The sequence below is a fragment of the Aspergillus sydowii genome, assembly GCF_001890705.1.
Source record: "Aspergillus sydowii CBS 593.65 unplaced genomic scaffold ASPSYscaffold_1, whole genome shotgun sequence".
Lineage (NCBI taxonomy): Eukaryota > Fungi > Ascomycota > Eurotiomycetes > Eurotiales > Aspergillaceae > Aspergillus > Aspergillus sydowii.
The window spans coordinates 5487125-5500003 of NW_024467859.1; the positions used below are offsets into that span (position 1 = coordinate 5487125).

The 12879-nt window shown below is 47.7% G+C and overlaps 5 protein-coding genes across 5 annotated transcripts; 4 read left to right on the forward strand and 1 right to left on the reverse strand.

Annotated features, from left to right (window-relative positions):
- Positions 1–225: 225 nt before the first annotated feature.
- ASPSYDRAFT_54670 (zinc-binding alcohol dehydrogenase family protein) lies at positions 226–1408 on the forward strand (the record flags this gene model as incomplete). The annotated part of the gene is made up of 5 exons (XM_040848893.1): positions 226–370; positions 427–561; positions 626–835; positions 890–1260; positions 1316–1408. 5 exons carry the CDS (start codon positions 226–228, stop codon positions 1406–1408), a joined length of 954 nt encoding a protein of 317 aa, XP_040709202.1.
- Positions 1409–1712: 304 nt separating this feature from the next.
- On the forward strand, positions 1713–3146 carry ASPSYDRAFT_382680 (uncharacterized protein). Its single transcript, XM_040845683.1, has 3 exons — positions 1713–2208; positions 2262–2558; positions 2618–3146. Exons 1-3 carry the CDS (start codon positions 2017–2019, stop codon positions 3101–3103), a joined length of 975 nt encoding a protein of 324 aa, XP_040709203.1. The 5' UTR covers positions 1713–2016; the 3' UTR covers positions 3104–3146.
- A 3418-nt stretch (positions 3147–6564) lies between these two features.
- On the reverse strand, positions 6565–8203 carry ASPSYDRAFT_190808 (oleate hydratase; the record flags this gene model as incomplete). The annotated part of the gene is made up of 2 exons (XM_040843638.1): positions 7631–8203; positions 6565–7573 (listed from the first exon to the last, which is right to left on the reverse strand). Exons 1-2 carry the CDS (start codon positions 8170–8172, stop codon positions 6565–6567), a joined length of 1551 nt encoding a protein of 516 aa, XP_040709204.1. The 5' UTR covers positions 8173–8203.
- Positions 8204–9721: 1518 nt separating this feature from the next.
- ASPSYDRAFT_166071 (uncharacterized protein) lies at positions 9722–10365 on the forward strand (the record flags this gene model as incomplete). The annotated part of the gene is made up of 3 exons (XM_040843370.1): positions 9722–9822; positions 9870–10157; positions 10219–10365. The coding sequence occupies 3 exons, from the start codon at positions 9722–9724 to the stop codon at positions 10316–10318; spliced, it is 489 nt and encodes a 162-aa protein (XP_040709205.1). The 3' UTR covers positions 10319–10365.
- Positions 10366–10747: 382 nt separating this feature from the next.
- Positions 10748–12870, forward strand: ASPSYDRAFT_140189 (catalase; the record flags this gene model as incomplete). Its single annotated transcript, XM_040841022.1, has 8 exons — positions 10748–11066; positions 11119–11177; positions 11233–11394; positions 11450–11574; positions 11625–11714; positions 11764–12031; positions 12085–12280; positions 12341–12870. The coding sequence occupies 8 exons, from the start codon at positions 10748–10750 to the stop codon at positions 12868–12870; spliced, it is 1749 nt and encodes a 582-aa protein (XP_040709206.1).
- Between the last annotated feature and the right edge of the window lie 9 nt (positions 12871–12879).

A 12879-nucleotide genomic window follows, 5' to 3' on the forward strand; every position in this document is an offset into this window, starting at 1 on the left:
GACCAACACTTTGTTTTTGGGAATTATTCGCAAGTTATTCACGTGTGCAGCTGTTTCCCCTAGAACGCAGGCAGTAGCGACTCATGCACACTGCATAACGTCACCATATATGGTAGAGTATATCCATGTCCTGGACCAACACACATGTACCTAACAATTACCTTTTATCCTCCCCATCTGTCCCTAGTCCTCCGAAAAGTCAGTTGCCGTACATACAGAGGCAGGATGTTTCATCCTAATAGCAATAACGCTTTGGTTATAAAAACTGGAGGGGAATTGTCGTTCGAGCAACGCCCAAGTCAAATTCCTAAGCCGCGCGCAAATGAAGCACTGGTGCGCGTCTCTCACGTGGCTCAAAATTCAATAGATAGCAAGATACCCTCACGTTCAGAGACCGTCACTCTTCTTCTACTAATGACTGTATAGTTGAGTCGTTTGACAATGGCGATTTTGGGGACGGAGATGTTCTGGGATGCGACTTCATGGGTACTGTTGAGGAGATTGGAGATGCTGTCTCCAAGCTCGGCAAAGGCGATATAATCGCCGGAGTTGTTCTAGAGGGTAATGATTCCTATTGTAAAAACGTGCAGGAATAATCTGTGCAAATTACTGATATAGTTTGCAGGAAAAATAAAGGGCCTTGGAGGATACAGCAAGTACACTTTAGCTGACAAGGAGCTCTGCTTTAAGCTACCGCCCAATATCCCTCCAGAAGAAGCTGTCACAGTCCCGCTGGCAGTTTATACAGCCTATCTAGGCCTCTTCTCTCCAGGCTGCCTCAACATTGACCGGAAAGCAGGCCCAGAAACTTCCATCCTTATATGGGGTAGCAGCTGTAAGTCTTTTGTCTCGCCAGCTTGATCTATTTGCCTAACAATGCCTCACATAGCTTGCGTTGGACGGTTTGCGATCCAAATTGTTACAATTTATAGATTCCGTGTTATCGGAACCTGTAGCCCAAGCAACTTTGACCTTGTCCGATCGCTAGGAGCAAGCCACGTCCTTGATTACTGTAACATGGACATGATACCTCGCATTCACAAGCTCGCGCCAGAGCTGGAATATGCCTTCGACACCATGGGATCATCGAAGACTTCATCTACTGTCTCAGAAGCACTGACTGGTGTCAGCCGTAGGCTATGCACCATACGTCAAAGCGATGCATATCAATCGAATATCTCTTCGTATGCATCAATTACTGAAGTCTGCGTCTGGAAGGCGTTTTTGCATGATCACTGGGAAGGTGAAAGACGGTTCTCAGTGAGCTCCTTTTCCCCCTTTCCCCAGTGGCATTTGGTTAACGCAAAATCATTAGCCATCAGTCAGCAGCCACAACTCGGCAACTGAATTGTTTTCCGCCGTCGGAAGTTGGCTGCGAGATAGTATAATAAGACCAAACCATCCCTGAATACTTAAGGGAGGTCTGTATGCTGTCAAAACCGGCTTTGAATTGGACCGCTCCGAAGGGCCCCTTGATTACAAACTCGTATACGAAATATAGGGAAGTCGCAAATTCGAGCCTTAAAAGACTTATAAGTGACGGCTGGCTCTTTCTGCTTGTTTGGACAGAATGGTCCAAGTCACTGCGGGGCTGATCTTGTCCGATATCTCGAGCACCGCTGGCGGTACCTAGGTATTGGAAGACGTGGATCTCGGGGGCCTCCTAGTGAACTTTCTACCAGTATCAGAACATGCGATTCAATGTCGCACTGCCGCAAATCGTTTTGGTTACCCTAGACTGTATTTGATACTACGGCCAAATTGAATTTGACCAAAGAACTTTTACGTCATGGTCCAGCCACTCGGTTGCCACGAGGTCATCCCCGGCCCTGTAGATAAAACTGCACTTTGCGCTGTGAAATCATATAGCCCTCTGAGCGCACAAGTGCGGGGTATCACGCTGCTGACAGGTTAGCCGACAAATCTCGCCTATCACAGGCAGAGGAGGAAATTGCCGCTGATATCATCAACTTGCGTAGCAGGGCAACAGCAAGAAATATAAACAGTCCCACAATCATGAGTTCTTACTGCTCCCGGGTGATTTTACCGCCCTGTTCGCCCAGTAATATGACGCCACCTGCCTGCCGCAAGTCCTGGCGCGTCCCCGCATCTTCCCACCCTGATAAAACCTCCAAGCGGAGCCTGCCTCTCTCAAAGCGCACGAGGCAATCGAATGCTTGTGCGGCTTGTAAGGCGCGAGAATCGGAGGTATGTGGGCATTTGAAATCTTGCTCAATGAACGTAACAATTGACTTGCCCAGTGTGGCGGCGGCCAACCCTGCAATAATTGCATTGAAATCGGGAATGCGTGTATCTTCGCTGTCAGCCCTGATAAACACAGAAAATATGCTCAGAGACAGGCTGAGCAGGAGCTTGCCTCAGCGCATCAGCTACTAGACGAGATTCTCGAATCTTTTGATGCCGGCGATATAGCAAAGCTGGCCGAGCTGCTCTCGAATGTACGGCGCAGCCGGTCGAGACAAGCTGAAAGCTGCAAGGTGGGTTTGGCACGTGCTAGGCATAGCAGTACAATAACTGGTTCTAAGGATGCAGTTATAGTATGGAAAAAACCCCGCCATTGTCTCCATTGACCAAGCTGGTGGCTGACTTGAACAAGCCTAACCAGTCCGTCCAAGGTGATCATACCCGGGGCCGCTCTGTCTCTTTCGATCCATCACCTTTTTTAGTCGGATGGCCCGACGAAGTCAACGCTGTGTTTGAAGACCATAACTGCGATCTAGGGAGGAGAGCAACCAGTTATACATGCAATAAGTCCGAGTTTGGCTGTCTGCGGAAGCTGGAGAACGAAGCTAGCAAGTTTAATAAAGAGAGCGGCAAGCAACTACCCGCTATCGACAGCTCTGTCATGCCAGTGGACTACACCCCCGATGAACCTCATAGACCAGACTTATTATCTGCCGAGCCACCACTACTACCGCCTGGACAACATAGTGAACGCTCTGCGCGGAGATCATCACCGAGGCACACAGACTTCCAGAATTCCGCGAATTGGACCTCAGATAGTACTGTGTTTCAGTCAGAACATGAACTGCGGCAGCGTCGATTTTCTTGGAGCCCGGACTTCTTTTCAGTTGATATGTGATGGACCGTCATGGGGTTGCTATATGATTAAGATTTTTCCGCTGATTGCACGCGCCAGCCAAGACCAACCCGTCCACGCGCCGCAGCTTACCGTACAAATCCGTGATAGCTCCATCCCGCATAGGTCGCGCAAAGGTGCTCGATCTCACTGGTATTACCTTTGCCACGAAGATAGACGCCTTGGTTGAGGGCCTGCCCTAGTCGCCAGCAGAGTAACGACTGGGCCGCAAATGCGAGCAGGAAAAGAAGCCACACAATGAGAATGCAGGACATGGTCAACTAGGTCCTTAATTATACAATTTCTCAGATAGATTGTGAGCATGAGTGCCAGCAGCATTTGTTTGCTCTGGACCCGGCGTTTCTTTCAGTAGACATGTAATCAACTTAACGTGCTCGGGCCACTTTTGACTTTCCATGTTGTTCAATGTTGAGTTGTAAATCGGAACTTGATTTTTACATTGGTGCTCTTTGTTGATAATACCTAGTGGTGTAGGGGCTGTCTGGTCTGGGTATAGCTTAACAATACCCTATTTCACGGCCACATCCTGGACTGCATTGGTAAGAAGCAGATTTTGGTGTAGCAATCTAGCTGGTTTATATTCTAAAAGCTGCATACAACTCTGTTTGAGCCAAAACTTATATTTCCCGCGCCCATCCTGAACTCCAGATTAGGAATACTCTTGACCCTTAAATTTGCAGGATTTTAAGCACGAACTGGGATTGCGAATCATAAGGAACAGCATATAGATCAGACACCGGAACTGCCGCTGATCAAAATATTCCCCCGCAGATCTTAAATGAACTTCTCCCCAGATTTATCACACCTCCACCTTTATTATCAATATCAGGATCAGCTAAACGGACCAAGAGTATGAACAGGAAATGTCGCAAATCTCCTTGCACAAAGACTTTGTATTTCATCTTCCTTTGCAAATTCCTTCTCTCGACTACTCCGACTTGGAGTACCTGGCCCTGGACGAGTATAAAGTATATTTTGGCCGCGCGCTCCAACTTCTAGCTTCTCTAGAATATCTGCAAAATAAAGATGCCGTGTTCAGCCGCCAATTACTGAACTTGGATATTCTTATACTTTACAGTAACACTATACTCTGCAAAAATCCTTGATTTACCACAGAGGGCCGCAACTGATGTTCTATGTAGTAAGGCATGTGCAACTCTATGTTTATTCTAAAACGGGATTGGTAGGCTGCTGTTGCGGAAGCGTAATTTGTTTGATAATGCGGTCTGTGAATATAACACTGTGGTTGGTGAGGCTACTTTTGAATGCCGGCTCTGTATCTCTGAATACTCGTTGATATACTGTAAAAAAGCTCTTGTATTGTCAGCTAACCTATATATAAACAAGCCTGTTTTAACACTTGAACTCTTCCTTGGCAAGTAATTGTGACTATTGTTAAAGTTATGACGGTTATGTAAAAGTTTCTTTATCTAGAACTCCAATAACTTGAGTGCCCAGCGAATCCAACCGCCTCCTAAATTTAAAGCAAAATTAATAAAGGCTTGTCTAGCAGACTTAGGTACCTTTATCTGCTTGAACCACTTAATGTAATATAATATTAATGCTGTTAACTAACTCTGTTGTCAAGACCTAACAATCAGGAAGTTACTGGACGAAATCTTTATCTACTGGCATCTTTTGATATCCAGGGATTTCATGGATAACGCGGTGAACTTCTATTTGCGCTTTCGGTGAAATCTGGTCCCTGATTCACATACTGTCTTCCCTGCTATACGTATGGAATGATGGAAATCATTTCGGGGAACTTAATATAAAAGCATACAATTTTGACACTCGGATAGAATGGCCCACCAGTAAATATATATATCCTGAGTCGCCCGTACCTTGTATATATCCCTTTACTACCAGGTCTCTGTAAAGTCGAAATCAATTGCTTATGTTGGGCCATAGTTGATTGGTTGAAGGCCATCACTTCAAGATAGGTCAATTGGGAAAGTGGGTAGGATTTCCTTTCTCACACCTCCTGCAGAGAGCTGAAGACTATTTCAGAAATAACGAAAGAGTGGAGTATTTTTGGAATAAAACTAATATGAGCTACACTGCCTAGTTCCCGTGCACTGGTGAACTATTATGTTCTTGTCTAGACTCAAGAGTTACTCGATAATTTTCTTCAGGCACTTCATATTCACTATCCCTTGCTGCAGCCTCTTACTGCGGGGTTTTTTTTTTTCCGTTTGACAATGACTAATTCGTACTTTAAGCGACGGGGGTGGTAACAAGGGCAAGAGCTGTACTTATAAAGCTAGCAGCGACCCCCTTGCTAACTAGGAAAAAAGCACGACTCAATTTCTGTTTCCCGAAGTCATGGCCAGCCATGCTACAGAATCCTCCTTACGATCGCTACTCCCTGCCACTGCATCTCGCTCTGCTGACGTTCAAAAAGTGAGCCAGCCCAAGCGAAAACGCCAGACAGTGGCTTGCACATCTTGTCAAACAAAGCGGGTCAAAGTGGGTAGTAATTAAACCAGTTTAGAATCAGCTAATAATCATAAATTTAGTGTTCTGGGTCCTTTCCGTGCGATGGTTGTGCGAGGACAGACTCAGACTGCTATTACAATCGAGGAAAGGATAAACGTCGGAAGGAAGCTTTAAAAGACGCCCAGCAAACCAAAGAGGCCCTAAGGGCAATAATTAATATTATTTACCAAGGAAATAATAGCGATATCGATAAGTTCAAGGCCAAGGTTAAGTCGTTTGTATCCCCGAAAGTAGCTATGGAGGAGTTGCTCAATAATGTATATATCTAAACAGAAGTAGTCCCCTGGTTAATTCAGTAATTAATTTGGTCGATGAGGACTATCCAGAGCTTAAATAGTCATTGCGACATAACTTAATCTAGTTGGGTAACCGAGGGGAATATCAAAAATATCAAACCGCTTGGGAAAAGTTCGGCCGACCGGATCGGTCACGCTGCTTTGCGTCGTCAGGGCCGCGTTCATCAGGCAGATCTGCGTTGCCAACAATTTATCTGATCCATTAGATATCCTATTGTTGAAGACGCCCGCTCATATCTCACCTCCTCACTTTGGCCCGCGAGATCCTCCAGCGGTTCAAGCGATTCATATCATCTAAAGCCGGTCAACAGCCCTTTCGCGCTAACCCTCCTGCCATCTCAGACTTTCGTTCTCGCAATGGCACACACTCCAGGGTCACACGCAAGCGTCCAATCGGTGCGCGTAGAAGTGGAACCAGCAGGTTCTTGATGCGGGCGATCCGAATCCGAGGGCTAGCCAGACGTTCACCCCTAGTAAGGCGAAGGGGGATTTGATGGAAAGGTACCGGGGTTGTGAAGTAAGGACGGAGGTAGAATGTTTAGGCCATAGTGATGCGATGCAAAAGAAAACCTTGAACCATCGATATCACCTCCAAAACATAACTTTGTGGAGAAGTGAGACTATCGATGCTAAAGGTTCGACATGCGTTTAGGAGCCCATTAGGCCGAAGACAGCCATTTGTGCCGTAAGAATGCCGTAACTGACGTCAACACAGGTATGTTCTGGGATCTCTGCAAAGTGTCCGACCAGGCCGACATTAGAGAACGCCCGAGGAATAACCCGGGGTCGGTCATTTGGACCTCTCGTTAGCAACATAGCACTCATCCGAGGCATCGCGCGTGGAATAGTAATAGTGCGTGACAGAGGCGCCTGGTAATGAAGGGGCAGATGCGCAAGCAACTCATCCATGATATCTGTGCCTGGACAGTGGAGCATCGGTTTGTTCACATAATTTCCTTCCAATTCCGGAGAGTGGGCGAGGCCCCAAAGAACGCGGACATTCTGCGGCTGCTGCGGAAATACCGGTTGGGATGGGATACACAGATTCATCTTCCAGTGACTGTCCTTTAGAAAGATAAATGCCCCAGCCTCAGACGTGCATCGCGAGGCCGCCCTGAGGTTATCGAAGAATCCGAGATCCTCTGTAGTGATTGTGAAGGATTCCAACATTGATTCAGACTCGCGCGTGCAGAAATTGTACGGATCACCGAAATCACGGTGCTTGTTTCCAAGATCCAACCATGCAGACCAGTTCTCGTCCAGCGCATCGTCTGCATTCATGGACTGCCACACCGGCGGGATATCGTTCGTGCCTATTGCTGAGCCGGAAATTGTGGAGCCCACATTGACAAGAACGATGTCGCTGTCTCCTAGACTTCTATGCGACTCGACGTCGTCATGGATAAGGTGCAATCCATTGATGGTTTGCTGGTTCTTGCTGTTCTGGCCGATGTCGATGTTCTTGACTCCGGTACCGAATTGGATGTCCACGCCACGACTCTGAAGGAAGAAATACATCGGTAGATATAAGGTCTCATACTGATAGTAGCCCGTGATATCTAGACCGTTTAAGATGCTCAAACTGTGGAACTCTGGGAGATATCGCCGAATAGCGCGTCTGAACTCTACCGCACTGTGCCATGGCTGAAAGCCGAATCTGATTGACGTTAGTCTGATCAACAGAACAATGTTGTGAACCCATCTAAACACGCACTGCGCGGACCAGACAGCCCAAAAAACGCTGTCAAAAAAGCTTTGTGGGAAAAAATCCAGAATTTGACCCTTCGCTAAAGATTTTTCCCGTTTGAGCAGAAAGCGTACCAGGGTCACCCGGCTTCTAAAGCTCAAGTTCAGTTTCTCGATGGGTATCTCCTCCATGGAGCCATCCTTTTGGGTTAGGAAACGAGTGCGACCATTCCCCGTTGTAGAAAGTCGTTTCGCTTCAGCCGTTTGGATCTCGTCCAGAACGGATCGTCCCTGCGATTGTGTCGAGGGAACCGTGGCAAGAAGGTCTTTCAAAGGTAGGCCCCCCGGAACGGGCAGGCATCCTGCAAATTGATCATACCCTCTTGAAGGGTCGCCCTTATCATGCGATCCTTGCTCCAAAGAGGCATGCTTATCTAAAATATGCACGTTGCGTGGCTGTACTTTCACATGCTCAATAAGATAAACCGCTGATGCCAAGGATGCAGTTCCACTTCCTAGAATCCAAGCCTCGGAATTCTCGGCAGTGCGCTTGGCTTCATACCCTTCCATAGCAATCTGTCAGGTGAAGCGAGCAGAAAAGATCTGAATGAAGGCATTGCAGGCAACGGTAATCATATGGGTGTAATATATCCGCGAAGGAAATATCCGCACATGACACGCTAGTGTGCAATTGACTCTAGGAGACGGATGGGGGTGGCGTTCAGTAAACGTCATATGTTTTCAACGACAAGTCGGTTTTAAAAGACGGACAGACCAGTATCTTCCGTAGATGACGTAAGAAAAGTGGCAGTCTCTGCTGAAATTGTCACTTGTCATGTCAGTTTATCATTTGACGCCATGGAACACCGCAGAAATAATAATAATCATGCTCTCCATTCAAGTATCCTGCGTGTCCCGCTGTTGCGCATTCATCTATGAAGGCTCGGTCGGAAGTTTCCAAGTACATTCTCTATCTAATCTATATTAAGAAAGCTAGTATAAGAAAACAAAATCACATAGATAGTCCTGTACTATTAGCCTAGTATTAAATTCAATAAAGTTACCTGCAGTATATACCAGCGGTGATCTGACATAGGTGTATGATTACTATCTACTCCTCTTCCGGCTTGCTTACGTGATAGACTTAAGAAGCAGGGGAAGGAGTACCTAACTAGGTTTACTCTACATATCTCTTTAATCTTAAACTGGCAACAAGTTCAGAAAAGGAAAGGCTGGATTTGTTAAGTATACCTATTTATCTATATCTGTATTTGGTCTTAGTTCTATATCCCTGGATCTGTTCGGTCAGTAGGCCAGGAAATACACAGTTTTCAGTCCGCGCCTGCCATTCCAAAACCAGTACACTTACCTGACAGCGTATTATATATAGTGTTCTATGTTTCAAATACAGTAGACTATAATCAAGATGATTACTCTCAGCCCTTCAATTATACAGAAATAAGGGTTGCTCCATTCATACATTCCGATAGTCTGGGCTAATGTTATACCCAAACTCTTACCGGTGCGCACCATGCTCGCGTGGTGATGAGCTCGCAGCAGCCGCCAGTAAAGATTTGGGAGAGGATCTTAAAATTATATCTAAGTGCATATACTTTCGTCCTTTGACAAGGACTTTACTGGATCCTGTTCGCAACTAGAGCAGGAGCAAAAAAAGCCCTCCATGCACAGGCCGCAAGTAATAAATCCAAGACATAATACCTGCTAGAATATTACTCCCTGGCCTATAAAAGCAAAATAAACTATATCTCTACTACAGCTTTCCACAACATTACAGGAGAACATCCCCAGGAGCGACTAAGTTTTTCCAAGACGTATGCACTGGAGCTGCACCCAAAGCGTAGCCATAAAAAGCGAAAGCTAAGCGATTAATTGACTAGCCTCGATGACGAGAAAATCAGGTAACAGCTATACACTTCCGAAAATTGTATCCAAACTCGCGGTAGGAACAGCCATAAATATGGAATAAGCTGGTTTAGCTGTACTTGTATGCGTCATGCCTACGCCATCCCGCAACTTAAAAGAGCCGATGAATATAGTACTACTAAGCCTCTCCAGTATTATCATTGTAATATGCCCGCCTGTAATCCGTACGCACAATATGTCTCGTCGAACAACTGTCCCTGAACAACCAACCAATCCTGGCTCCATAGGGCGCTGTATCATCTACGGCTGTGGAGCAGGACTGTTGGGCGTCACTGCGTGAGTCCTACGAACTATGCATATCCAATACCCGACTGACCCTGCAGAATGACCGTCGGAGAAAAGATCGAACAATTCTTCACCGGCCGACCAAGTTCATATGTCCCAGGGCACACTTTGGAGCGACTTTTGTTCCTCCCCGCTCGACCCAATTCTGAGCGCTTCGGGCTGAACATGGCAATGCACTACGGCCAGGGAGCTGCAGCAGCGATTATCAGAGCCCTGATGAGCGCAAATGGGATCCGCGGACCATTTTCGGACTTCATGTTTATTTCAATACGCCTCATGATCGACCAGACGTTGGAGAATGTTACGGGTGTTGGCGCCCTCCCATGGTGAGTTAGCTGTAGTATACGCACGGAGTTCACCAGAATAACGTTGACGGTCAATACACAGGACGTGGCCAGTTAACGAGCAGATCATTGATATTATTCATAAAGCTGTCTTTGCGTTCGTGACGGGGTACTTCACAGACAGGTGGTTGCAGGGTCGATAGATCTGAACAGCTAGGCGTTGTACAACTGCCTGAGCAGGCAGAATTCTAGTACTTACAATTCTAAATGACAAAAAGTGATTGCCCGCCGGTGTCAATGAAAGACACAGCGTGTTCGGTGTTGAACTTGTTCCAGCCCTAATGTAGTGGTGCCTGCACGTCATAGCGACGACCACAGGACGAACGAATCACAATCGACATTTTACTGTTCTTGCTTTGACAACCTTTTTGGAAGATAAGCCTAGAACTTCATTTTCTCATGAGACTGTAATGGTCGAGGGATCATAGGACTGTCATCTCGACGAGACACTGACGTGTGGTCCGAACGGCCGCAGCATGGCAGAATCTGTAGGCATTGGTTTATGTACGGACAACCTCTGGCATGATCGCACAGCTATTCACCCTATTCAAGCCGCGGCAGGTTTGTAGTCTATGGCGACTCATCCACTCCAAGCAATCGGACAGGCTGTCGGGGCCACCGGCGGGGATTCTCGTCCCGTCCAGCTGTCCTCCTTGTTCCAGGACGCCAACGATGGCCCAGCAAAGACTGCGGCCAAGTTAACGGGCGTCCAGGGCCCAGGAAAGAGGGCAGATGACAGGCCCTATTTCACAAACAATGAAGCAGTCCCATTCCCGGACCCGGCTCACAGCAAAACCGCAGGCGGCCTGCCTCTGGCGTCCGATGCCTTCTTGTTCCAGAAGCAGCAGCACTTCAACCGCTCGAAACTTCTGGAGCGCATGGTGCATCCCTGTTCGCTACCCCTGTTTCCTGCGTATATTGCTCCAGTAGCTAATCGTCGTAGGTGGAAGTGGTGCCTTTGGCCATTTCGAGGTCACAAGGGATGTTTCTCCCCTGACGAAGGTAGTCTTCTCCCGATTTCCGTCTCGTTCATACCAGAAAACTAAAACATAGCTAGGCGCACTTCCTACGATCGCCCGGCATCAAAACACAAGTGTTTGTCCGGTTCTCTACAGTCACTCTGGGCCGGGAATTTCCTGATTTTGCCCGGAACCCACGGGGTATGGCCGTGAAGTTCTACACGGGCGAGGGAAACTATGACCTTGTTGGACTGAACTTCGTAAATGCACCAACCCTTTTGTTAGTTATTGTATTTTCTGACCCATACCGTGCAGCCCGTTTTCTTCTGTCGGGACCCTATTCAGGGACCGGATGTTATACGGTCACAGTCCAGGAACCCGCAGAACTTCCTTTTAGACCATAACTCGCTTTTCGACCTGCTTGCCAATAATCCGGAGGGGTATGCAAAAACACCGAAGTGTTTGAAGCTAGAAGCTGACTGGCTTGTAGAAACCATGCGGGAATGATGTTCTTCAGCGACCATGGCACCCCAGTAGGCTGGCGAAACAACCATGGCTGCGGATGTCACACGTTCAAATGGTCTGTACCGTGGTTGACTTCGAGTGCAAATAATTCTACCGTCTTTCAGGGTTAACGCGAAGGGAGAATTTGTCTATATCAAATACCACTTCCTCGCAGATGGTGGCCAGAAGCAGTTTACGGCAGACGAGGCCTTGCGGCACGGCGGCGAAGACCCCGACTACTCAAAGCGCGATCTCTGGCAGGCGATTGAGAACGGAGAAGAACTCACCTGGACGGCCCATGTGCAGGTCATGAAACCAGAGCAGGCAGATCCCGAAGTCCTAGGATTTGACCCGTCTGATGTGACAAAAGTGTGGCCAAAGCACCTTTTCCCGGTAAGTGTTGGGTCCATTCCCAATATACGACGGACATGACTGATGAAACACAGCTTCAAGACTTCGGAAAACTAACCCTTAATAAAAACCCCGAAAACTTCCATCGGGACGTTGAGCAGGCGGCCTTCTCGCCAGGGAGCATGGTGCCCGGCATTGAAGATAGCCCTGATGCACTCTTACAGTTCCGCATGTTCTTCTATCGCGATGCCCAGTACCACCGAATCGGAGTCAACCTACACCAAGTCCCAGGTAAGGGCAAGCCATCACATTTATGATTCTGAGACTGTCTCCCGCTAATAGGACTTGCAGTCAACTGTCCATTTATGGCATCCTCCTACTCGTCGCTCAATTTCGACGGCCCCATGCGCGTGGACGTGAACCACGCCATGAACCCACAGTACGCACCCAACAGTTTCACGCACAAATTCCGGTCTGATACCGCCGAAGCGCCTTATCAGCTTGCCGACAACACGGTGGGCCGGAAATCGCACTACTATCACGAAGGCAAAGCGTCCGAGTACGACCAGCCGCGAGCGCTGTACGAGAAAGTGATGGATGCGCGCGCCCGACGTCATCTCCATGAGAACACAGCCCGTCTGCTGAAACTGGTCGAGTATCCCGAGATTCAGGTAAAGTATCTTGCGCAGGCATTTCGAATTGCGCCGGAATATGCGAGGGGCATCTACAATTTGCTCGCGGAGAAGAAATTCCCGTTTTCAGAGGTCGAGAAGCAGTCTGAAGGCGCAGAGCTATATGGCAAGGAGCCGAAGTTCTGCCCGAGTCTGCAGACAGATAAATTAGCGGGCAAATGCCCTGCCGAACCTGTGTACAATGTATAGAATAGCTAT